Here is a 27,324-nt window from a genome sequence, read left to right as displayed (position 1 = left end):
AAACAAATCTGAGATAAATTTTCAAACATATTTGAACTCCTTGATAGTTATTTGAATGCAAATTCATTCTACTTACCTCTTCAGTGCAATGCAGAATCAGAATCGGGTTTATCACTGACATGTCATTGAATTTATTGTTTTGTGGCAGCAGTACAGTGCAATAAGTAAAACAATTACTATGAATTACAATAAGACATTTGTATAAAATAGTGCAAAGAGAGAGCGAAACAGTGAGGTGTTATGTCTCATTCAGAAATCTCATGGAGAGGAAGAAGCTGTTCCATTTTTTAAAAAAAGTAAATAAATTTGGAATGTGTATCTTCATACTCCTGTACCTTTGATGGCATGTCCTGAATGGTGAGGATCCCCAGTGAGGCACAGTCTTTTGGAAGATGTCCTTAACAAAGAGATTGTGGACTGTTCATTGGAGCCTCCATACCAGTTGGTGATGCAACCTCTCGGAATGCTCTGCACAGTGCATCTGTAGATATTTGCTAGAGTCTTTGGTGATGTAACAAATCTCAAACTCCTAATGAGGTATAGCTGCTGCCTTCGTGATTACATCAATATATTAGGCCCAAGATAGATTCTTTGGAGCCCAGGACTTCAAACTTCTCACTGTTTTTTCCACTGCTGACCTGTCAATGAGGATTGGTGTATATTCTTCTGACTTCCCCTCACTGAAGTTCATGATCATTTGGTTGGAATCACATGCTGTTTTGTGACACAATTCAACTAATTGAAATATCTCATTCTTGTACATCTTCTCATCATTGTCTGAGATTCTGCCAATAACAGTTGTATTATCATCCAATTTATAGATTGTGTTTGACCTCTACTTAGCCACAAAGTCATGAGGGTAGAGGGGTAGAGCATGCATCCTTGAAGTGTGCCTGTATTGATTACAATGGACAACAAAGATTTTGCTTCCTGAATACTTTTGGTGTATCTTGTGTACTTTGGGCTGCAAATCATGAAAATCACCATGAAATTTCCATATCATGCACAATTTTTAAAAAATTGCTGATATTTGTTATTTCAATTCATAATTCAAGTTTATTAAAATGCTGCCTACAATGTAAGCTGAAATGTTTTCTATCTTGTCCTGGCATGCCTAGGCAGGGTGGTTGCTGCATGGCAGGATAGGTTTTAGAAAGGCTGCTGCTAGGAATGCAGCTTGGATATACCAAATACTGTTGTTTCATTTGCGAGTGGGGCAACCATGCTAAGGAATCTCATTACATTAAAAAGATTGGCTACTCCATGAGCAGTTGGTTCCAGGGCAGAAAGTGTGGCACATGAGCCACTTGTAGACCCATTGAAGATATTTTTGCCTCCTCTTCATATAAAACTGGGGCTCATGAAAAAATTTATGAATGTGATGAGCAAGAATGGTGAAGGATTTCAAAATCTGAGACAGATGTTTCCCAAAAGTACTGATGCCAAGATTAAAGAAAGCATTTTTGCTGGTCCACAAATCAAACAGGTAATCAATGACAGGCAATTCGAATAACTTCTAGTGGGACCGGAGAAAATCACATGGAAGGCATTCAAGGATGTTGATGAAAAAATTATTGGCAACTACAGAGCACCAAACTACATGCAGCTGGTTGACAACATGCTTCAAGCATACAAACAATGAAGTGCAACATGTCACTAAAGGTTCATTTTCTATATTCCTATTTAGATTTATTTCTTGCAAATCTTGGCGCTATCAGTGATGAGCATTGTGATAGGTTTCACCAGGACATTGCAGTCATAGAGAAACAATATCAGAGCAACTGGAATCGATCAATGCTGGCTGATTATTGTTGGACGCTTAAGCAAGGAGCCTCAGTCACTGAGTACAAATGAAAATCATCAACAAACCATTTTAGCTTAGTCAAACTACCTGTATTGCAAAGCATTAGCACCGTTATGTAATTAAACACATTTTATTCAATAAAAGTTAATTTCCTGTTTCTCCAAATTCCTATGTGATACTAATAATCTGAAATTATATTTGTGTTCAGCTTCAAATGGCCTATTTATAACCAAAACATTTCTGAGGAAGCAACACTTTTGAAAAAATTTGTCCGGTGTTATCAGTGAGGAAGAGATGTTATTTCTGATCTACACTGACTGTGGTCTCCTAATGAGGAAGTCAAGGATCCAGTTGCAGAGGGAGTACAAAGGTCCAGATTTTGAAATTTGTTGGTTAGTACTGAGGGGTTGGTAAGTGTTAAGTGCTGAGCAGAAATAAATATGTAACAGCCTAACCGAGGTGTTGCTGTTGTCCAGGTATTTCAAAGCTGAGTGGAGAGCCAGTGAGATTGCATCTGATGTGGTCATTGGATAAGTGGACTTGTAGTTAAATGAAGTCAAGTTCTCTATGGCTTCATCCATGATCTTCTCAATGATTTATTTGAAACTCCATTAAGTCTGCACTTGTCTCATTCATTTCGAAAGTGGACCTAGAAGTTTACTTTTTTACTTCTCATTAATTCCTTGATCAGCCTGGTTTGAAGATGAGGACTGGCATGTTCATGCCATTTTTTCATTAAGTGAGGATCTATGAAATGTGGACACACTAAACTGCAAATGCTGGAAACCTGGGGCAAAACGGGGACTGGATGAATTCAGTGGTCTGGCAGATCTACGAAGGGAAATGGGCAGTTGATGTTTTGGCCTTAGAGCCTTTATTCTTAAAATGTTGCAGGGTGGTGGTGCTGGAAGATTACAGCTGAAAAGTTCAGAGTAAAATTTATTATCAGAATATGTACTTGGCACTACATGCAACCCTGAGAATTTTTTTCTTGTGGGCATATTTAGCAAATCTATAGAACAGTAACTAAAAAACAAGATCAATAAGCAACAAACTGCAAGTGCAAATATAAATAAATGAGTATGAAATAGCAAGATGAAGAGTTCTTAATGCGGTTGTGGGAACACCAGAAATAGAATGAGTGAGTCCTGAGGCATAAGGATATTATCTTTGCTCATTTCCACAGACTTGTTCTCCCTGACGGCAATATTGATATTTCAATCTCTGTGATGAAAAGACACTCACTTTTCTAAGATGGGCTTTAAATGTTATATTTTCACAGTTATTAAGACTACTTGCTTTTACCTCTTTAACTTTGCTGCCTTGTCTTAATTCACCTGTCTCTGAAGTTGTTGACTATAAACCTGTTTATTCCAATACATTCAAACCCTGTGTAAAATTACAGGGCTTATGAATTAGGACCAGAAGTGGACCACTCAGTCTCTTGAGGCTGCTTTACTATTTAATAAGATTATGATTGATCTGATTATACTATGAACTCAGCATTCTCATCTACCCTTGGTACTACTTAAATATGTTATCAGAATACACAGTATTTACTTCTACCCTAAAATGTTCAAAGAATTGGCTTTCATCAACCTTTGGGGAAGAGTTCCAAAGACCTCCAAACCCTCTGAGGTCCTCTTTCTTATGAGCTATGCCTCTACTATTCCCCCAAGTTGAAACAGTGACTCCACTAACTCATTATTCTGCTACAAGAGAAAACATGCTCTTCATATCTATCTCATTCAAGATTGCTTAGGGTTATATATGTTTAAATCAAGTACCTTCTCACATCAGAATTCCAAGGGAAACTAGCCCAGCCTATTCTGGAATTGACAACTTGCCCATTCCAGGCATTTGATGAAACTACTCAGAATTGCTTAAAAGAAATTTGCATCCTTCTTTGGATGATCAGTACTGTGTATGTTACTCCGAGCTAATTGCCTATAAAACTAAAGCACCCTATATTGTTGTGAGGAGAGCTGGATACAGACATTTATTTTGTTGGCTTTCTTAACTGTGTACTTTCTGTACCTGTATATCAACCTTCAGCAAGTCTAACACTAGTCTTCAGCAAAACACTAACGTTTTCAGAATCCTCTGCACCTTTGAGATTTGCAGTCCCTGGCATTTCAATAAAATGGTTTATTCTTCTTCCAAAATGGACTGTTTCATGTTTTCCCAAATATTGCCGTCACTTAATCTATCTATATTCCTTGGATGTCTTTATCCAAGTTATTTATGTAAGTTTAGTAAGTTGAGGTCCTAGCACAGATCATCATGGCACACTCTATATCTTGCTAATCAGATAAAGACCCATTTATGCTGATTTTCTTGTTAGGTGACCAATTTTCTATCCATGTCATGTTATTTCCTACACAATGAGCTTTTATTTCTGCATTATCTTTGATACAACACTTTATCAATACTCTTTCTGTAAATCCAAGTATTGTTCATCCAGTGGAGTCCCAGTATCCACAGCACATGCTATTTCTTCAAAGGACACCAATAAACTGGTCAAAAAGATTTTCTTTTCATAAAGTCATTTGCTGGCTCTAATATTTCCTTTGTGATCATCTTTATTAATTCTGGTGGAGTTTAAGCTTGCTAGAGGCTTGGGAGCCTCTACCCATGGAAAGCTGAGGTGGAAACCAAAAGCAAGGGTTTTGGTGAGGAGGTGATTCAGGGAGAAAAGACTTTTGAAAAGGGCAAAATGTACAAGCACAAGAGGGCAAAATAATAGGACAATGGAGATAAAATGGGGATGTAGAGAGATGCAGTGTAGACATGGGCCTTCTAGCCCACTAAACCCACACTATTAACCATTAACCACTGATTTGCACTCATCCTGCATTAATTCTGCTTTCATTCTCCCCATATTTTCATCAATTCCCACCTGATTCTACCACTTATGGAGAATGTGGAAACTACACCAATTGTATCCAAACTCAGGACTGAGCCTGGGGCTCTGGTATTGTGAGACAGTGGCTTTATTAGCTGCAACGCTGTTCATGCCAGATTAGACTAGCATGCTTGTTTTTACTGGTGTGCATTAAAACAAAAATTACATATAGTTAAATTTGGTTTACTGTGTATAATATGAGCATGCAGTGCCTGCTACATAGGCTAGTTAGTGAACCACGTGAGAGTATGGTCTGGTGGCACTAGCAGAAACTTGGCACAAAAAATGGCTGGGTTGGGCACTGTATATTCTTCGATACTGTGTTCAGTAACAATGGGAGTGGGAGGGATAAAAGAAGGATGGCAGTATTGATTAAGTGAACATTACAAAGCTGGATGAAGTGTAGAGGGTTCAAAGGTGGATTCTGGTTTGTGCATTCTCTCTGTGATTGCATGGGTTTTTTCTGGATGCTCCAGTTTCTTCCCATAGTCCAAAGATGAATGGGTTGATAGGGTCGTTGTAAATTGTCCTGTGATTAGACGAGGGTTATATTGGGGGCTGCTGGGTGGCGCGACTTGAAGGGCTGTGAGGGCCTATACTGTGCTGTATCTCAATAAAACAAAATAAAGTAGTTAGCCAAGCAACAGCAGAGGGAGCATGATGTATTCTATAGGCCTGTAACACATAGGAGAAATATAGAGTAGCAAATGTGCAAAAAGACTACTAAGAGCAAATGCTTTGGATAATTATGGTGACTTTATTCTAATTTATATTGGAATAATTAATAGTATTTGGGTCTGAGGGTGAAGAATTTCTAAAATGTGTTCAAGGTAATTTTCTGGAGTATTATTCATATATTTTCTTGTAGACCAACAGTTGCTTTGTTAACTTTTTGAACTTGCAATGATTATTTTGTTTCTGGCTAGTTTTAATTTGCAATTTTACTTTCTTAATCTTAAGTAATTCTTTGATTTTTCTTTATTCAGTCTTTTGATCTATATCTATCTTTGTGCAACTATAATATTCCTTTAGTTTAATACTGTAACTTTTTAAGTACTCTTGAAGTGTTTATTAGAATATTTGATTCTGAAAGATCACTTTCCATGACAGCCACAGCATTAAAATTGACCAGTAAACATTCCTGCCTATTTTTAATTTGTCCCAAATCTTGTACGTTTTGAAACCCTAATTTTACCTGTCTCGAGATGCAAGCCTCAATTTAAAAATTCAGTCTTCAAATCCTTTTCTATGCTTCTTAGCAAAGCCTCCTCCCCTTTTTACTTTGAAAGATATGTTGATTATTTACTACCCTCCTGTTGAGAAGAAAATTTATTTGTATTTTTTTGTTTTCAGTTTAGTATGCTGCACCATACGTGCTTTTGTCTCTCGGAGAGACTTGGTTAACTGCTTTGTAGAATCCATTTGTTCAGTCCAGGAGTGTGAACAGGTATCCAATTACCTCTTCATTTAATTTTGTTCTTTTCCATTCTGATGCCTTTCATTGGCTTTTAAAACTTAAAAAGCTCAGTGTAAGCTTTTGGGGGTGTAATATTTTTGGTTTTCTTGCATAAGTGAATAGAGAGAAGTGTGCTAAAATAAAATATTCCAGGTGGTTTGTCGCAGTCTCAGTGCAGTGTTTGGGTACAACTTTATATTGGATGATAGAACTAAGTTCTTGAAGATACTCTTCACGTGAATGCCTTTCAGGAATAGTTCCTCATTTTTCAACTAGTGTGGATACGAAGGATTAAGATCTGCATGCTGCAGCTTGATGATTGAAATTGGACTGTCTTTGGTTTTGGCGTGATGATTAGGTGAAATGCAATATTGCTGTGAGAAGGATTGAGAAGAGACTTGAAACCTTTGCAAGCTTTCAGATTTGGCATGAACTTTTTCCAGATAGAATCTGCACCTCCAATTCTTATGCAGCCCTTTTGGGTCGAGGAAGATTTGCTTCCACTCAGGTTATGCGTGTTCTGGGGCAACTGATGAGTTGTATGGAGTTAGTAGATGTAACCTTGGGTGAAGGTTTTGGAGTTATGCACTTTTCCATCATTTCCACTTGGCCTCTGTGTGCTTCTTTTGAAGAAGCATCTGCCGCATTCCCAATTACTTATTTACTATGTTAAATGATTGTGGGATAAGGATTCCCTTGAGTTGAACAAGAGAAAATCTACAGCTGCTGGAAATCCGAGCAACATACACAAAATGCTGGAGGAATTCAGCAGGCCAGGCAGCATCTATGGAAAAAAGTACAGTCAATGTTTCGGGCTGAAACTCTTCCTGTTAACTACTTTTTTCCATAGATGCGGCCTAGCCTGCTGAGATCCTCCAGCATTTTGTGTGTGTTTCCCATGAATTCATGTTACAGTTTATTTGATGGGTCATTGAGAACATCTTTAAAATGTTTTCCCCTCTGAAATGTCTTGTGACAGTGCTTGGATGCCTGTTTTGGGAGTTGTGTGTCAGGCATATGGCTATTATACTCTACCCATTTGAATATCATTAGACCTTGAATGTTGTAGATGTTGGATTGGAAGAGTTGTTGATGTTAGTTGGCTTATTTTTTTTTCCCTAATGGATGAATTTGTGAAAATAGTGTTGGGGTTATCATGCTGGAGCTATGATCTGCTTGGTGTAGCTTGCCATTTTTCCAAAGTATATCAGCAGACAGTGGTGCTACTTGGTAGATTTCAAGCTTTGTGCTGGGTTTAAAGACCTGATGTTCGCCTACATGGCTGTGCACTAGCACACAAGTTATGGAAACTTGCTGGAGGCAGTGAGATGCCATATTGCGTTGAACAAGATGGGGGAGTAGTTTGGAGCAATGACACAGCTTTGCTTGACTACAGTCTACACATAAAAGATCTGTTGTAAACAAAGAACCGTGGCTTGTATTTTATCATTTAAGCAATCACAGATTGAATATGAATTTCTGAGGACAGGCAAATTTGCTATGATATCTCTTGGTTCATAAGTGTTGAAGATAGGTTGAGAAATGCTGTTCTTTGTTTGCTACCTTGAGTTGTTGTGCAGTGATAATGGTGTCTTTAGTGTATCTTGAATGGAATCAGCACAGGTAGTATCTGTGTGACCACTGGCAGCAGCTGGTTGAAGATGATCCTTGCAGTTGTGCTTCCTTTAGAAGGCAACGTAGTTGTCCTCCATGATTATCGCAATCTGATTTGTCTGCTTTATTGAAGATGGTCATGATTATGGCATTCCTTGGTTCTCCGGATGTGCCCTAATTTTTCCAGATGAAGAATATGAAATTAAGTTCATATCAGATGGTCCTATCCATTAAGATGTTTAGAACATGACCATGGCCTTGTTGTTTAGCTAACATTTGATCATCTCGACCTTTCATCATGCTGGTGTGGTGCATTACTGGGCTAAATATGTGTACTAGTCCACAGTCAGGGTATTTGCATCAAATACAGAGTCTGTTTTTGAGGATTTCTTTTGAAATGCTCTGCTCTGCCTTTGTTTTTCTTATCAAAACAGCCCAGTGTTAATGCTGAGAATGATTCTGTGCCATATTTAAATCTCTTTCAATCCCAGCACCACCCTCTTTTGCATTGCAAAATTGTCTAATTTGTAACTTAATGCCTTTTTGTCATCTAATTTGTAATTTAATCCCTCTTGTGTTCATGACACACCTTCCATTTTTGTTGTTTCATATCTACCCCACCCTCCCTCTGTATCCTTGATTTGTAATTTTTCCTTGCCCTGAAAGGTTAATTCTGTCCCCCATCTCAGTGAAGCCATCTGAGTTCTTGAATGTTGCTAGCGTTTTCTTTTTATATTTGAGTCATTTATAATATTTTGGTTTTGTTGGATAACACTCCTGGGAAGTCCCTTGTGAGATTTTGCTATTTTAAAGCTTCTGTATAAATAAAGTTTGCTCCTGAGGTATAAAAGTGATTTAGAATGCACATTAATTTGGCTCCTATGATAGGATTTCTATGAATCCAGTTTTAGAAGATGTAGTGATTTGAGCTCTAATGTGGCAATAAGAGGCTGGGGTACTGAAAAGTATCTGAATGGTTTTCAAGATCAAAATAACTATTTTGCAAATATTTGTGTTTGTAGTTACCTCAGCCAGGATTCTGTTTTATTTATTAACCTCGTGAAGTATATTGGCTTTGGAAGGAACACAAGGGAGACTTGCCAAAATGAAACTAGTTCAATCCTATAATTTGACTGACTAGTGCTGAGTACTGCAAGATGCCTTAAAATTTGGAAATTTCATTTTGGTGATTATAAGAGGAAGTTTAATGCATTTCTTTGCTTAATTTCTGTTCCAGGTTTCATGCTTATATACCCTGCATTATCCAGAAGCCTGTGAGCGACAGCTACATGTTACTGGCGTGTCCTGGAATGCTACTGGCTCTGTTATTGCTTGTTCATATGGCAGGTATTGTAACTATAAATAACCAGCATCATCTTGTCCATTCATTATTCGTGATCAATATCCTTGACTAAGATGAATACTTGGCTGGCCAGATTTGGTTCATTTAATTGCTCAGTGTGGCATTGAGTCCACAAGAGCAGCAAGGAAGATTCTAGGATAAGTTTCTAAGGAGGAATGTTCCCATTTTGGAAAGATATGCAGAAAGAACATTGTACAGGTTTTCAAACATTTGATATTGGTGTTCACTCTGGAATTATATTGTCAAATGCCATGTGATAAGAAAGGGGAAGAAACACTGCATTTTAACAATGTGAATTTACATTTAACTTCAAGAATGTGAGAGAAAAAGTATTTGACATCTGCTTAGTATCCTCACAACTTGTCTATTAATCTTCATTTTCATTGAATTAGGAAAGTGTTGTTCATGTACTGCAACCTATTACAGTACACGCTAACAATTAGATCTGCCAAACAACTTTTAAATCATTCCAGTTTGCTCAAAAGCCAATAGCTCAATGAAACCTGTCTTCTTGGATATAAGATGGAAGATGGACAGAGGAATGGAACAATTAGTGGAGTCACAAGTCAGGCCGATCTTGGGTGAAACTGTATCGATGTGGAGGCTGTTTTGGATTGTTCTGGATTTTGCTACATTGCCTGCTGTCAGGAGCAGAAAATGGTTTTTTAACTAGTAAGGTCATTTAGTGTACATTGTGTTTAATACTCGTTTATACTTATCTATCCAACATACGTACGATAGGGTGCACAACCACTCCTCCTTCTCCATCATCATGAGTGCCTCTCTTTCTCCCCCCAACCCTCCAGGCTGTGTTCTGAGCCCATTGTTATACACTCTGCTTACACATGACACCTGAGTAATCACATTGTCAAGTTCACCAGTGACATAACATTGGTGAGGTTCAACACCAATGATGAGACGGCCTACAGAGGAGGTGGAAGAGCTCGTGGCCTGGTGCAAGGCAAAGAAGCTCTTCCTCAATGTCAACAAAACAAAGGAGTTGGTTATTGACTTAAGGAGAACTCACACCATTCACAACCCTCTTTACATCGGCAGCATAGCAGTGGAAACTGAGCAGTTTCAAACTCCTGGAAGTGCACATCTTGCATAATCTCTTATGGTTTCAGATAACTTGCCACACAATCAGGAAAGTATTCATCACCTCTATTTTCTGAGGAAGCTGAAGAAAGCTGGACAATGCACATGTATACTCACATCATTCTGTAGATGTGTAGTAGAGAGCTTCCTAACACACTGCATCAATGCATAGTATAACAACTGCTCTGCAGTGGGCAGAAAGGCACGAAACATGTAGTCAAAACAGCCTGATGGGATTAGTGGCATCAGCCTACCCGCCATCAATGGTATATATTCAGAAAGATACCAGATCAGGAGAACAGGGCCAGTAACATCATGAAGGATTCTACCCATCCTGATCAAGAATTGTTTGTCCCGCTCCCATCAGGGAAGGGGCTATGTAGCATCCACGCCAGGACCAGCAGGCTCAAACAGTTTCTTTTCCCAAGTAGTAAGGCTGATCAACAACTCCACCCCTCCACACCCCCTTTCCCTCCACCACCACTACTTTATTATTTCCTGTCAGTCACATTATGTACACTCACGGTCCTGTTCCTAGTGAAATGTTATGGACATATGTATACTCTATGTATATAAGCTATCTTTCTGTATTTATATTTATTCTTTATGTTACTTTTTTTTGTGCTACATCAGATCCAGAGTATCAATTATTCTGTTTTCCTTTACACTTGTGTGCTGGAAATGACATCAGACAATCTTGAATCTGGTTTTCCCCTACATAGATAGATGTACAATATTTGTCTCAACTACTACTGTCCATTGTTGCTTGTTTTCATTATTCTTTGGGTTAAGAAGATTTGCTTGTCTCTAATTTTCTCTTTCCCACTATCAAATGATTAAAACTTCTCATAGTTTTAAGGAAAACTGTTAGGTCCTTTGTTGGCTCCCTCTTTTCAAGGAATTAGGGATGTAATCCACCTCCTGATTCTACCACTTTTTGTTTTCCTTCCCAACTCCATTGGTATACAACCATTTAATGATATAATGATATAAAGGACTGTAGAGAGGGCACTTACAATTTAGAACTGCAAATCTAAAGGATACAAGATTTCTGTATCCTATAATTTGAGGCTCCTGGGGAGCATTAAGTATAAGGGGGGAAAAGCTCTGAATTTGTTCATGACAGCAGCAGGAAGTTGTGAGAGAAACTATCACATAACTCTGTTTACCTTTGCATGTAAAAACATGCAAATTACCAAGGAATAGATTATTTTCATAATTAGTAAAGAAATTTGTAGTAACTAATTTTAATATGCTACTTTATTAGTTATATATTTCTGTAAAGTTCTTGGCGCTCTTCTGTGAGCAACGTTTAATGGGTATCAAAAACTTTTACTTTTAAAACATGTTTATCAACTAGAAACCGCAAGGAATATTTTTGTGTCAAAATAGCAGTGTGATAAATTATAGCTACAGAATTAATAAATGATGGAGGCCACTTAATGAATCTCTCTAGATGCAACCAATTAATGTCATCCCATTATTTCTTGAATGCCACTTGAAGTTTTGTGCTCTAGCTAGCTCAAGTGGAAGCCTTACTGGATCAAATTGAGCTAACTCTGAACATGGACTTTCACAGCAAGGATCTCCTGATTACCATCTACAACTCACACAGTTGATAAATTAGCTCTCCATGCAAAACAACAGTTGGAAGAATCATTGGAAGCAGAAGTGCATATAATATATTCTGAATAGGGGACTTTAATTTCCATCAGCAGAAGTGGCTTGATAGCATCGTCATAGGTTAATCTGGAGGATGAAGGTGTCAGACTAGGACTTTGACAGGAGGTGAGTATCAACACAAATGAAAATGAAGTTAAGTAGGTTTACTCTTGATCTTGTCTGTCTGTTATTGCAAGTGACCAAGGCACAGTCCTAGAGGAGATAATGCCCAATAGACCAATTTAAGGGTCAATCGCCCTATTCTGGCTTCTATTTTCTTGTGGCTGAGTGTGGCTTCAAGGTGCCTGAGAATCAAAGAGAAAACATTCCATTGACTCGAATCATATATTTCAAAGGAATACAGTGTGCCCAGGAATCACCGCATGAGTTCCTTAAGAATTTCCTTGGAGCATCCATCTTAAGTCTGTTTATTTATGATGCATCTTTTTTCCATCGTAACTGGAGATGCTCGCTGAGGATTTTATTATGTTCAATGCAACTTGCAGCTGCTCAGCAAACAAAGCAGTTTATCTATGCTGCAAGATCTAAGCAAAGTTCAAGCATGGACTGATGTGACAAATAGCATTGATGGTAGAAAACTCCCAGATGATGGTCATCTCTAGCAAGAGAGAACGTGATCACCTATCTCGATATTCAATGAATTACCAAGACATTCTGTACATACATCAAGAGCACAAGGATATCTAGGGAGAGGGTATGACCAATCAAGGATAAGGGTGGGGGGAAGCATTTGTTTGGATGAGAAGGATGTGGATGAGATCCTTAATGAATACTTTACATTAGTATTTACCAAGAAGAATATGAAGGATAGGGACATTAGTGCCGAGTATATTAATACACTATGACATTTTGAAGTAAAGGAGAAAGTAGTGTTGGGACTTTTAAAGAGCATTAGGGTGTAAGAGTCCCCAGGGCCTGATGGAATAACCCCAGGTTATTGAGAGAGGCAAGAAAGGAGACTGTTGGGGCTTTGACCAATAACTTTGTGTCTTGTCTAGTCACAGAAGTGTTCCAGAGGACTGGTGAGTAGCTAATTATTCAAGAAGGAAACTAGGGATAATCCTAGAAAGTATATAGACCAGTGAGTCTCATGTCAGTGGTAGGGAAGTTGCTGCAAAGAAATGTTAGGGATAGGATTTATCAGCATTTGGAAAACCATGGCCTAATTAGGGAGAGCCAGCATGGCTTTGAGCAGAGTAAATCGTGACTTAATTAACTTGATTGAGTTTTATGACAAGATGATGAGCATGATTGATGAAGGTAGAGCTGTGGATGTTGTCTACGTGGATTTTAGTAAGGCGTTTGACAAAATCCCTCATGAGAGGCTCATTCAGAAGATTAAGATGTATGGGATCCATGATGAAAGAATAACAGATTTGCACATATAGCAAATCAAGGGTTTGGCAGGGAAGGGAAGATTTAAAAAATGACATGAGGTATACACACAGTGGAGATGGTGGAGCATGGGGTACTGAGAGGAAAAACATTGAGAGAAGTGGTGAATTGAATGTACATGTCTGAGATCCAGGCTGTGACCAAACAGGGAGGCCTGAAAACAAAGCTGGAAGCCACATGGGACAAGATGGCAATGATGACAAGTAGCAAGAAAGGACACATGGCTGGAGATAGTGAACCTTAGTAAGGATGTGGTCAAAGGGGACGAGAGCAGTATAAACCATTGAGAATTTGCAGATCCAACTGTTGAAGAGCCCAAAAACTTCAAAGTGGACATACCTTGAAGAGAGTTCAGTTGTAAATTCGAGACCCGAGAGACTGTGGATGCTTGGAGCAAAAAAAAACCCAAACTGATGGAGAAACATCTGGATTAAATAGCACCTATGGAGGCAAAGGTATTTTTGATGTTATCATGAAATGGTAAACCATGAGCAAAATAGATTTGGTTTTGCATAAACTCTCATTGTTCTGGAATGGTTCACAAACAGTAAATTCCTTTTGAAGTATTCTTGCTTTTTTCTGGAAAGGGGGCAGTGAGCTTGCTTCTCAAAAGTAGAAAGGAGATTTGAAAAAATCAATTTTATCATTTATTTTTGGTGTTAGTTGAAGAAGTGATATTTGGTGTATTATGGAGAACCTATCTGCCTATCTAAATTGTTCCTTGCGCTATGTTATTGTACTCATACATGCTTACTGCTTCTTCTTAGGTGGTCCCTTGGGATTGAATGTGACTTGCTTCCACTCTGGTTCTGTGGGATGACTGATGAGGCCAATGTAGCATCTGCAGACTCTATCACACTTGGGACAGGTGTTGCTTCAATGGGATAGATGGGTGGGTAGCTTACAAGCTGTTGTGCTGCTTCTACAGCTTATGCTGGGTATCGATGCACTCCTAATGTGTGGACCTGACATTAATAATATCCAAATGTCCTGTCTCTGAATAGTCATGGACTAAGGATTCCCAGGAGTTGGTAAAGATGTTGTTTATTCCATGCTTATTTCAGTGGTATTGAAGACATTAGTCATTGCACTAAGTGCCTTTATCACTGTGTTATGATTCAATCTCAATGGATTTGCTCGTAGTGGGGTTCAAGTCCTCCAGAAGTATCTGAGAATGAAATCAATGTTGACACCTGTCTGTATTCTGACACAATGCATTTTTATCAGAGGTGTTGTCTTTCAAATGAGATGTATTAAACTGTCTGTCTTTTAAATAAGTGTGAAGGAGCGAGTTCATTGTCCTGCTTGTTTTAACTAACATCATTAAAATACTAGTTTTGGCCAAATTGTTTGCCTTCATTTCAACTGTGATTGCACGTTAAGAGTAATTAGCTGCCCGAACAGCACATGGAAATCTTGAGCATTTCTTAGAAAAGTTGCTGTATGCAGGCAAGCTTGTTTTATTTCAACTTAATTTGTATATTAACAAGCAATAAAAGTTATAAAGAAGTAGGATATTTTTATTTTTGTAGCAATTGTTGTTTCAAATTTAAATAGCAAAAAGTGACATATGATTCAAAAATAATTGAATAGCTAATTGGAAAAAAATGCTACTTTTCATCAGTCATGCCATGTAGTCATCTCATTTCATGTATTGTATTATGTTGTCAGAATAATATCTGTTATGAATGGAACAAAGTCCCATCTCAGCTTGCTTTCTAACTCAGTATTGTAGATCAAGCTGATACTAAACAAATACATTGCTTAGAGTTTTATTCCTTGTGCATTATTCTGAAGTTCCTTGGGTGATAATCCAAGTGAACATAATGAATCATGACAACAATCCATTTCCATGTTACTGCTGATTTCTGTGTTGACACAAGTGACTTCAACATATCTGCTTGGTACTGATCTAAATCATAAAGCAGAATAAGAGGGACTGGAGGAGACCACCATTAAATATGCAATTGTTCATTTTTTTTTGTGCAGTTCATTTGATATCCTTTCTAATTTGTGACTGGGTCACCAATTGCCTTTGTATTGTTTTGTCAAATAAGATGAATATTTAAACCTATAAGTTTGCATTCTATTTTTGGTGTTAAAATTCTTTTGAGCTGCCCAGGATAATAGTTAATGGATATTAAACTTAATTACAGGTTGCAGGATGGTGACTGGAGCACAGAGAAATCTTATGTATGTACTTGGAATCTGGATCGTAGAGGATTAAAACCAAACCGACCAGACGTTGTGATTTATGTTTCCAGTGCTGTCTTGTGTCTGGCATTCCACCCAACTGAGCCTTCTTTGATTGCTGGTATGAATTTAGGCTTTGATTTCTGAAGTTGCATCTTTCCTTTATAAGGAGGGGAAGTGAAGCTGGACAATTGACCTCATATCTCAGGTGTTGACATGTAGAATGACAAAAGGTTTGCATATGTTACAGAACCTTATGATGTCCCAAATCCATTGCAGGCAATGATGTAATTTTTGAAGTGGATACACTATTATTTTACAGGCCGTCAAGTTTATGCAAGTAGAAATGTGTTCATAATTTCAGATTTGTTGTTTTGGGTATATGTGGCCTGAGTGCTGGGGACAACTCCCCTATTCTGAAATACTTTAATAGCAAGGAATCGTAAGCTGAAAGACAGAAATATGTAAATAATTCAATGCCGTCATAACTCGGTGTTTGTGCAGAATTGCTCAGTGAAACAACCTACATTATTGTAAAATTTTACGCAGGGCTGGGAATGATGAAGTTTGCCTGTGAACTCCTGAGGCCTGCAATAGAGTAAGGTGGGAATTGAAGTCTCAGATGCTGTGCAAACCCCAGATGTGAACTTCATTTAAAATGCATCAATCCCCAGTCACTTTATAGCTTATTGAGGCTTGTGATGGTTGTCTGATAATAATACTGTTAATGAAATCATTTGCTCAAGTTGACCATTATTGAATTTCGTATGATTTACATTGTTGATCAAAGTATATTCTATAATATTTATTTGATTTTGGCCCGTAATACAAATTAATCAGAAGCTAAAATTTGCTCTGTGCTCTAAACCTTTAAGGTTCCTGTAATCATTATTTTTACTTGCTAGGTAAATCTTAACTTCTGTTTTATTTAAAATTTTGAGTTCTGTGGAGGTTTTACATCTGAAGAATTGTATGCAATTAATGTAAAAATGTTTCTGAAAGTACTTGTAATGAGGTGGAGCTAATGTCTTGGTCCAAATGTAACAGGATAAATTGTAATGAGGCATTGGAAAAGGTATAAATGTGTGATTTTGAATTTATGGTTTAGAAAGTGGAACAATATTCTGAGATACTATAAGGATTATTTTCCTGTGCACAACCCAGAATTTGGGGAAGTGGTGTCAGAATAGGAATCCCCTTTTGAAGGTGAGATGAAGAGGAATTTCTTCTCTGAAATATTTCTAAATCTTTGGAATTATCTTCCCCAGATGCTTGTATATTTGGGACTTTGTTAGGAAGATTTTTGGACTATAATGACAAAGGATGGGGTAGAATAGTATTAAGGCCGAAGATCAGATCATACAAATGATGGAACAGGTTTGAGTGACTGCAAGGCTATTTATTTTGTTATGTGTGAACAGTCATGAAGGATAAAGGATGGATGTGCAAATTGTTGAAAGTATTGGATGCATGGGTGTAGAACCAATTAGTCTAAACCAGTATTATACTCTGCATGTGACAACTGTAACTTCAATCTTATTTTCCTTGGAGATTTTCTTGGCACAAAGTGCTGTTCCCCTAACAGGAATCTATGGCACCGTGAAAGACCCAGCTAATATCACCAATAACCTCTTCCCAAGTCCTGAAATCACAATCTGTTGAATTAAGTTTCATCCATTAAGATGTATCTGTTGGTGTCGCTTTTTACAGATCTGCTCCTAAATCAAAATGTACCCCAGTTTCAGAAAAAGTAATTTTGAATGAGCACTTTCTTGAAGTAAATTTAAATTAAATTAAAATGTTGCTTACAAATAGAAATGTGTATCATTTATTCCTTGGTGTTGCTCAATACGTATAAGCTCAGATTTTGTGGTTAACCGTGAAGTGATGGCACTTGTTGCTGACTTTGTGGAAACTTGCCCACTAGGATGTAGCAATCTGAGAATTTCCTTTTCCTGTTGTTATTCTTACTCCCATCCATTACTTCAATTAAGAAATAAAAAGTTAAAATTTTGAATCTCTTACTGTGTGTGTTGGTGTATTAACAATTTAAAGAAAATACGATAAGCAAATTGGAAAATTGATAATTGGAAAAATTATGGGCAATTATTTAAAAAATAAAAAAACATAGGATTTAGAGATAATTAGCTGAGTGTCAAATTAATGTTTTTTAACATGGATTATGGCTGTGTAAACTTTCAAAACCTCAGTTATGTCTCATTTTTGAGCTGTTTTATTATTGGGGAATTTTTAAATGGTCAAAATAACAAACAGTTGAAATTATCTTGAATTAATTGATTAAATGTTCTGATGAATCTGTGCAGCTGTGACCTTTTTAGAAGAGCAGATAATCACTGAAAACTGCTTCTGGATTTTTATTTTATTTTACCTGTCCTGTGACTCTTGAATTTAATATCCAATTTTCCCTTTTTTTTTGGATTGTGGCTGAGAGCTTTGTCTTTTGCTCACTACATTCTTGTACTATATATTTTAAAGCTAATGTAATGAAGCATAATTCAAAATAAATTTTGTATCAAAATACATGTATGTCACCATTTACAACCCTGAGATTCATTTTCTTGCAGGCAATCACAGTACGTGCTAATAACACAATAGAATCAATGAAAGGCCATACCCAACAGGGTGGACAACAGTCAATGTACAAATAGAGAAAGTTCAAGTGCCTGATGGTTGAGTGGTAACGACTGTTCCTGAACCTGATGGTGCGGGTCCTGAGGCTCCTGTACATTCTTCATGATGGCAGCTGTGAAAAGAGATGTCTGGTGGAGAGTACATTAACTGGTTACACCATGGCCTGGTATGGAAACACCTGTGCCCTTTCAAAAAGCCTCCAAAAATATGGGTAAAGCCCCTCCCATCACTGAGTGCACCTTTTCTTGTATCTGTACAGTTTGTTATTTTTATTTTTTGCAGATATGTTTGTTGTCCATCCTGTGATTGCCCACAAGAAAATGAATCTCAGGTTGCATATGGTGACATATTTGCACTCTGATAATAAATTTACTTTGAACACTGAAGGGAGCAGGGTTTGGATGGTGGGGGTACTTGATGGATGCTGCTCTCCTGTGACAGTGCTCTATGGTGGGGAGGGCACTTTTTATAAAAGGGCATTCATTAGTGTTTCCATACCAGACTTGTGATTCAATCAGTCAATATACCCTCTACCACACATGTATGGAAGTTTTAGCATATATTGAAAATGAAAGTGACATGGTCAGCAGCCTTGTTTTATAACTTTCTTAGTTATTAGAGTGATTATTCTCTTCCACAATCTTTTATTTAAAAAAACAAAGTATATTTTGCATATTGAAAATTCCCCAAAGCATTGGCAGTAATTATTCCAATATAAGAATATTACTTTATTAATGTTATAGAAACATTAGTTACTTGATTTAGAGAGCTTGAAGACATGAAGTTTTTATATGGCATAATACCATACTGTGATTCAAGTTGCAGTTCTTGTAGTACATCATTACTACCACTAGAGGATGCTAGTTGGAACAAAATGGCAAATGAGATCAAGTATTTTATATGAACTAAATAACAGTTTGTATTTCCAGACAAAAATGTCACATTTTCATATCCTTTTATTATGAAACCTAGGAATGAACAGCTTCAATGCCATGTTAAACCAAAAACAATGTTATTTAAAAAGGGAGAAGGTAGCTAAATAATAAATTGGTCTCATGGGGGACAGACAACACTGAGGAACTAATAGAAAATAGAGAAATGGTAGAGATTCTAAATGAATCAGATTTCACAACAGAACAATTTTAAAACACCCCAATATTAATAAATAATTGAAGTTCTGGAGGGAGTCAGACGGATGTGGTTGACAAATCCCCTGGCCCTAAATGCATGCATCTTTTGGTCTTAAAGAAGTAGTTACAAAAATGCTGCAATATTCATTTTAATCTGCCAAAGTTCCTTAGGCTCATGTCCAGTGAATTGGAAAGCTGAAAGTATAATGTCACTATTCAAGAAAGGAGGGAGAAAAGAAAAAAAATGGCCATATAACATGAAGCGGGAAATGCTGAAATCCATGGTTACGTAGGTAATAAAAGGAACATCAGAATATAATGAAGCAAATTCAACATGATTTTGTGAAAGAGCAGTTGTGTTTGACAAATCTGCTGGATGATTTTGAAGAAAGAGGAAAGGGGGGAAACTAGTATATTTAATGCATTTAGATTTCATTTAGGCAGTTGACAAGATGCTGCATGGAAGTTACTACACAGTATAAGAGAATGCAGAATTGAGGCAGTATGTTTGTATGGTTAAGGAGCTGATTATCAAACAGATGGGGGGCAATAATGAGTCATGTTAGGATTGGTAGTCAGTAGCAAATGTCACGGGGATCAGTGGTCAACTATTTATGATCTTCTTAAAGAGTTAGATGAAGGGGCCGAGTATTATATATAGCTGATGATACAAAGACAGTTACGAGGGACACACAAATAGCATGAAAAAAGGTCTAGATAAGTGAATGGGTAAGAAGCTTGCAGGTGGCATATAATGAGGGAAATATCTGTGGACAGTGCATGAAACACAAAGGTCTACTACAAGTAATGTGCAATGGTTACTTAATCTTAGCCTTTATTGAAAGTGGCAATGCGGTGATTGTTTACAAACTTGCGAAGTTTACAGATTTACTAAGTGCTGGTGAAACAGCACCTGAAGTTATGCTTATAGTCTTGGGTTTCATATTTAGCGAAGGATACGTTTGTATTAGAGACAGTACAATGAAGATTTTTTTTTTTGGTTGAATCCTGGGATGAGGGAGGTGGCATATTAAGAGACATTGGGCTGATGCACAGAAGATTAGAAGAATGAGAATCTGATTTAAATGCATACTTGCAGGTTTGATGGATAGCTATGAAGGATTTTTCCTCCATTGTAATTATCTAGAATGTGGAGGACAGTTTTGGAATAAGGGGTTGATTGTCAATTCAAGACAGAGATTAAAATGGAATTTCTTCTGAGGGACTTGGGGGATTCTCTAGAGAGCTGTGAAGGTGGAATCATTGTGCATGTTGAGATAGAGATTGATAGACATTTGAACAACAAAGGCAGGAGGAATGGAGAAAACAGACTGTTTCCTATGAGTCCATCTTAAATCAGGGGTGGGCAAACTTTTTGACTTGAGGGCCACAAAGGGTTCTAAAATTTGACAGGGGGGCTGGACCAGGAGCAGATGGACGGAGTGTTTTGGTAATACACCTCATAAGAGAAAATAAAATATCATGGGATATGTAGAAAACATGTGCTTTAATTTCAATTGAAAATGAACAAATGCATTACAACAAAATATCTGTCTTTGAAGTCCCATGGCATTTAGCTATTTATTGAAATGACTTTTAAAACACTGAAAATTAAATGAATAAAATACAGCTTTTTTAAATAGTAAGTTATTATTTTAAAGCACTGAAAATTCTGTTATCCTTCAAGATATTATCATCATCACTCTCCTCCTGACTGTCTTTATTTCAAAAACGGTAGGAGATGCAGGTCTACTTGTCCCGCTCCTTCTTATTCAATTGTCCCCTGTGTCAAAACTCAACAACGACCCGCACAATGACAGAACAATGAGAGTGCGCCGGTATGCGGAGCGCGTTTTTTATTTTGAGAACGTACGTGCACCTGCGCACTACTCATGTCCATCACTTAACAGAAATGACATGTAACATGTAAGGCTTATTGAAAAAAATATTTTCAAATGCATTTTTTACATACCACAACGAAGAAACTTATTTTTAATTTCAGTGGGAACAGTGTTGTTGGTCTCCCTTTTTAGCCAGCGCATCAAAGTCTGGATTTAGTTTTGTTGTGGCGATTCTCAGGATGGATCTGAGGTGTTGGTCAGTTAACTTGGATCTGTGGCTGGCTTTGTTGATGTTCATGACGCTGAACGCCTGTTCACACAAATAGGTTGAGCCGAACAACGCCAGCATTTTCTGTGCCGTCCTCCAGAGGTTTGGAAACACCTCTTTACCAAGTGAAGCATAAAAGTCATTCAGTTTAAGAGAGTTGAACTTCTCTTTTAAGACGGGGTCAGACTGAAGTAGTTCCAGCTGTAGCTCCTCTGGTGCTGTTTCAGGATCTTGTGACAGGGGACAGGCCACCAACTGAGGTGACTTGTCAATTTTTTCAAAACCAGAAAAGCGACGGCAGAATTCTCTGTGCAGCGCATCCAGTGACTCGCTGTATTTTTTCACATTTGCGCCGGCCTCTTCCAGCGTGGCTAGTGTGGGAAAATGAGTGAATAACTTATTCGAAATTTGCCTGGAGAAAAAAGCCAGCTTGGATTTAAAGGCTTTCACGTTTGTGTACATGTCATGCACAAACTGATCCTTCCCCTGTAGCTTCACGTTCAGTTCATTCATGTGTGAAAATATATCCACAGCAAACGCAAAGTCACAAAGCCAGCTCTTGTTGCTCAGCTCAGGAAATTCGCCGGCCTTCCTCAGTAACTCCAAAAATGCACCGATCTCCTCTTTGAGCTCCCTTACTCGTTGAAACACTTTGTCCAAACTTAACCAGCAGACACGGGAGTGATAAAGTAGGTCCTGGTGATCCGCATCAGTTTCCTCCAGGAACGTGATGAACTGACAGTGCTGAAGTCCCCTTGCAGGCCGTAGTTTGCCCATACCTGTCTTAAATCCTCAGTTTATTGGCTGATATATGGATGCTGCTTGATAATTTGTAAATCAGTATTAATAAACTGTAATGTCATATGTGAGGAGACAGATTGTGTTCTAAATTTATATGCTGTTTTCTTTAGGTGGACTTTACAATGGAGAAGTTTTAGTATGGAACTGCAGTAAAACTGATGACCCTTTAATTGCTAGATCAGGAATGTCTGAAGATGCTCATCGTGAGCCTGTTTATCAGGTAAAAGATGTAGTCTGAGTTGATTTTATTGTCCTTACCATGGTTGGTTTATTACTAATTTGACCATATTGAAAATCTTCAAGGTGATTGAAGCTGATATTAAAATTCAGTATGTCACTCTTTCTACCCCACCATTTATCCTCTTGGTAAGTTATTTGTGTGATGGGAACTACGTTGTGATGCATTACATGTTTGCAAGATAATGAGTTGTTTTAAGGAGCAACTTAAAACAAGAGGAAAAATGCAGAGTTGTAATTGAACGATTTTCTGTTTTTGCATGTTTTATTGTTCAGCTACCATGAGTGTGGAGAAGGGAGTGGGTAAGAGCAGAATTGGAGGAGCATAGTGATGAGATTGTATGTCTGTAAGCAACAGGCTGAGTGAGGCCATGGAGTAATATGAAAACCAGGATGGCATTTTTAAGATTAAAACATTTCTGGACCTGAAACCCAGAAGGTCACTAAGCCACAGGGGCAATGGATGAAGGGCACTTTCTGTTCTCATAGGAATAGTTAGTCAGCCCATAACACTAGGGCTGAAGAATGCTTCACCTTGAAGAGACAACACTGGCTCCAGACTCCAGAAGATAATCAGTAGTGCCTATTGTCCAACTACACCTTGTGTGTATTACTGACTGGGTAACAGATTTGAGCGAGTAGAGTATGGGAGAGTCTCACTGCTTTTCATCTAATATTTAAACACCTGAAAGGGGAAGGAACTGTCACATTTTTCCAAAGAAACACATGTAGCAGAAAGGGAATGGCTAACCTGAGAGTTTTAAGTATAAAGAATGTCTTTTCCCTTTTAAAACAGGTTCAGTGGAACCAGAGTTTGAGTCGCAGTAATAGAATTCAAATTCTGAGTGCGAGTACTGATGGAAAGATTATCATCTGGGGGATGGATGGGAAAGGTCAACTTGTAGTGCAGGATGGATTTGCTTTTATCGTTCAGCAAATGCCACGCAACGTCAAACTCAAGGTGAGTGCTCTTTGTAGCTTGATGTTGTAATAGTTGTCCAGGATAGGTCTGAAATTTGAGAACCACTTACATTCATATAACTATAAGCCTTTCCATTATTCTAATGGAAATACTCTGGTAAGGAAACCCAAGACATGCCAATGGCTATTGTCCAGCATATATTTGCATTTTATTTATAGTAACTAGTGTTCAGATCAACATTGTGAGTTGCTTCGTGATTTCTCTCTTTTAGCTAAATGGTTGGCAAGTAGGGTCAAATTGTTTTCATGCTGGAATCCAATTGATTTTCCACAACTGACTGGGAAATCTGAGCCTCGCTGGTATCAGCGATCCAGGTTGTGAAGTTGCTGAAAGTGCGCAGCAGTTCAGGCAGGATCCCTGGAGAGGATTATTATTCCAGACAGATTCATTTTACCACGATGATTAGGTCATAGTTAAGACCAAGTGTGTGCTGGGGGGGGAAGTTGGTGAGACTGTCCTATATCAAAGTCTACCTGTTGGAGACTATTTGATGAGATTTTTATGTGCATCAGGATCTCCTCTCCAAAAGATCACGGGAATTTTGCCACAAAAGTTTAAATTCATTTTGAAATGGGCTGAGTTTTCAGCGTGGAATATAGCTTCACTAACAACTCAACAGTTCTGGAATCTAAAAACAAAAATACTGCAGGTGTGTATAAATAAATATAGATAAAAGTCAAATATTCTGGGAACGATCAGCAGATTAGGCACCGTTGGTGAAAAGAGAAACTGATGAAAGACCATTGACCTAAAATGTTAAACTACTTTCATGCTCCTCTGATATAATTTGACATGATGAAAATTTCCAGCATTCTGGAGGCAGTAATACTATACATAGAAGCTGGAATTGATTAGTTACACTTCCTGTGTGAAGTATTGCTTTCTCTTACAGACTTCTAATATCTCAACTCATTCCCCAGGTTCGTGGGAACACTACTTTTGGTGTGACTGCTCTCTCTTTCTCTCACCTGGACAAGACTGTATTTATTACTGGCGTGGAGGGTGGTTACGTGCTGAAATGTTCAACAGAGGTTCTGACTCGTGCAACGCTGAGCTCTGGTTCTGTTCCATTGAAAGCACCGGCCCAATTTACCTTCTCTCCACACTGTGGTTCTGTGCATGCTGTTGCTTGCTCACCATTTCACAGGTGTGTATATGAATAATGAAAAGTGTGAGTCGATCAGGAGAAATATAAAAATTGGGAAAATCCCTCTGAAATCTCCCTGTTCAGATTATTAAACAATTCCAAGAAATAACATGTTAATTAGGGGCAGGTGTAGGCTGTTTGGTCCCTTGAGCCTATTCTGCATTGCCTCTACTCATTGGAAGCATCCAACCCCTTGCTTAGCAAGAATCTGCTTTACAAATATTCAGTTACTCTGGTTGTAGTGCCCTATGATTAAGCGGGTTTGAAAGAATTGTGACCCATTTAGAGAAAAATCATCTTGTCTTCATTTTTTCCCCAAACTGACCTGTTATTCTAAATTCTTCCATATCAAACCTGTCAAGACCCCTCTGGATATTATGAGCTTCATTCAAGTCACTTCTTAAGCTCGTGAACTCCAGCAGAAACAAGTTTAGGCTTTCCTTCCTTTCCTGCCCATTTCACATCTAATGCTAATAGTTTTTTTAATCCGCATACCCAATATTCCAGATCTGTCTCAACAATATCCTGTATAAGGGAAGCACAATATCCATACTTTTCTATTCTATTCCCCTAACATTAATATAACAACCTCTCACCATTTATATTATATGCCCTTTTGTTTCTTGTTCTGCCAAAATTAATAACTATATACACATTTTCCCACATTATAGTTTGTTTACCATTTATTTGCCTACTTATTTGACATGTCTACATCTCTTGCAACTTCACTATGTCTTCTTCAGAAGTTATTATTTTCCTACCTTTCTAATTGCAAGGAGAAGCCAAAGAATGACAGATCGGTGAGACTTGTATCAGTGGTGGCAAAGTTAGTGGAGGTATAGTGGAAGATTGGATGCACTCATATTTGACAAGGGAAGGAGTAATTAGGGATAGTTGGAATGGCTTTGTGTGTGGTAAGTCGCGTGTCACAAATTTGCTTCAGGTGACCAAGGGGATTGATGAGGGCAGGGTAGTGGACGTTGTCTCTGTGGCTTAGTGGAAGGGTGTAGTGGAGGGTTGCTTTTCCAGACTGCAGACTGTGACTAGTAGTGTGCAATAATTCTGACAGAGATGTATCTATGATATAATTTACCAGTTGTACTTCTATGTGCCTTCCCTTCCTACAAGTTATGTATAAAAATTGTAAAAGGCTGAGATTGTGGTACACCATTTGCCCTTTACAATCCAATTTTGTATTGAAAATCAATCATCTATCAAAAGTTATTGAAGAAAATAAAAGCTTAGTGTAGAAGGTAATATAATAACATGGATATAGTGCTTATCAACATCTTTCAGAAATCAGTTGTAGTACATCTGCAGATTTCCTTTTATCTTTTGCATATGCTGGTTTTTAAATGGACCAAACATGAATTCCCTTTCACTACACTATATGCTAACATGGCCAATTATCACATTTCTTTTTCTAACTGGTCTGCAATTACATCTCTAATTGCTTTAATAATAACATGCTCTGTATTAAAGATGTTATGGTAATTATCCTCTTAATTTCCTGCTTTCTGACTTCCTTTGCAAATAAAAATGTTTGTTATCTTAGAATCCAAAGGATTTTCACTCAATTTAGAAATTAAAATTCAGAAATTTAGAAATTAAGAAATTTAGAAATTAAAACTAGTGCATTAACTTGTCACTTGTCCATCAGGTCCCAGGGACTTGTCAGCCTGTAGCTCTAACAATTTGTACAGGACCATGGCATTACTGTTGATAATTTTCCTGAGTTCTTCTAACTCATGAATGCCATTCTTTTCTGGGATGAGTTGTATTCCAGAATACAGTGCAGAATAATGCCAGATTCCTGTTTAATGCATCTGTCATCTCCTTGGTTTTTCATTAATTGCCAAGACTTGCTTTCTATGGAATTTGCATTTTCTGATAACTGTCTTTGAAACTATCTGTAAACCCTTTTACTATCTGTTCCTGTATTTGTTATTCTTCTTTCTTTACTAATTTAGTTTTTAAAGTATTCTCTCTTCTGCCTTTGTACAATTGCAAGATTTTCTTTAAAATTTTAAAATTGCTATCATAATCACAAAGGATGAGACCTCCCCTTACAAGTTTGCTTTCTCATTAGTGTTTTACCTTTCCTGCATAAGGCCATTATTGATAATTCTATATACCTACCTTTATAAGAGGTGGTAGCCTTGAAGGAATTCAGTTAACAAATTGTATGCTCCAGCTCAGTAATATATTATTCTTCAGGACCGGGAGGGGAGGGAAGAAACGCTTGATATCTGACATGCACATTATTTAACCCTGTACAAGTTAAAGTTGTAAACCCCAATTAATTAGGACTAGTAGACTTTCAGGACTCTGCAGCCTTCCTCATTTCACAGAGCTCCAGTGCGGTATTGGAAGATTGTTGCACTGTTAGAGATGCAGTTCTGTGGTGTCTGTTAATGGATGTAAAGGTAAAATTTAAAAGAAGAGCTAAGTATTTCTACTTAGTATCCGGATAAATATTTATTTGTCAATCTGTAGCGGTGTGCTACACACAGCGCTAAAATAACGACACGGAGTCGGTAAACTGCAGTTAAAGATTTTATTCGAACTTCACAGCCTTGCTTTAAAGCCTCCCTGATCCCGCCCTCCCCAGGCGCGTATGCTGTAGGGGGCACGTACTCACAGTCCCGCGCAGGCTTTTCCCTTTGTTGGTGAAGCAGACCCGGCGCCCTTTTGGGACTGGCCTTTGCGCGCTGGCTATTTGTGAGCCGGTTTGAGTGCGCTAGGAAGTGGGTCG

The 27,324-nt window shown here is 37.8% G+C and overlaps 1 protein-coding gene across 1 annotated transcript in view; it reads left to right on the top strand.

The window, feature by feature from the left end:
* The window catches only part of dync2i2 (dynein 2 intermediate chain 2), a 38,460-nt gene that overhangs the window by 7,156 nt on the left and 3,980 nt on the right, over window positions 1–27,324 (top strand). The window contains exons 2-6 of the mRNA XM_059994132.1: window positions 9,017–9,126; window positions 15,475–15,632; window positions 22,314–22,423; window positions 23,237–23,401; window positions 24,343–24,569. Coding sequence (XP_059850115.1) covers window positions 9,017–9,126; window positions 15,475–15,632; window positions 22,314–22,423; window positions 23,237–23,401; window positions 24,343–24,569 — 770 coding nt within the window. The remainder of the gene's footprint in view (window positions 1–9,016; window positions 9,127–15,474; window positions 15,633–22,313; window positions 22,424–23,236; window positions 23,402–24,342; window positions 24,570–27,324) is intronic.

The sequence above is a fragment of the Hypanus sabinus genome, chromosome 18 (assembly GCF_030144855.1).
Source record: "Hypanus sabinus isolate sHypSab1 chromosome 18, sHypSab1.hap1, whole genome shotgun sequence".
NCBI classification, from domain to species: Eukaryota; Metazoa; Chordata; class Chondrichthyes; order Myliobatiformes; family Dasyatidae; genus Hypanus; species Hypanus sabinus.
Note: the sequence above shows the minus strand (reverse complement) of the source record. Positions and strands in the feature narration are given on the sequence as shown.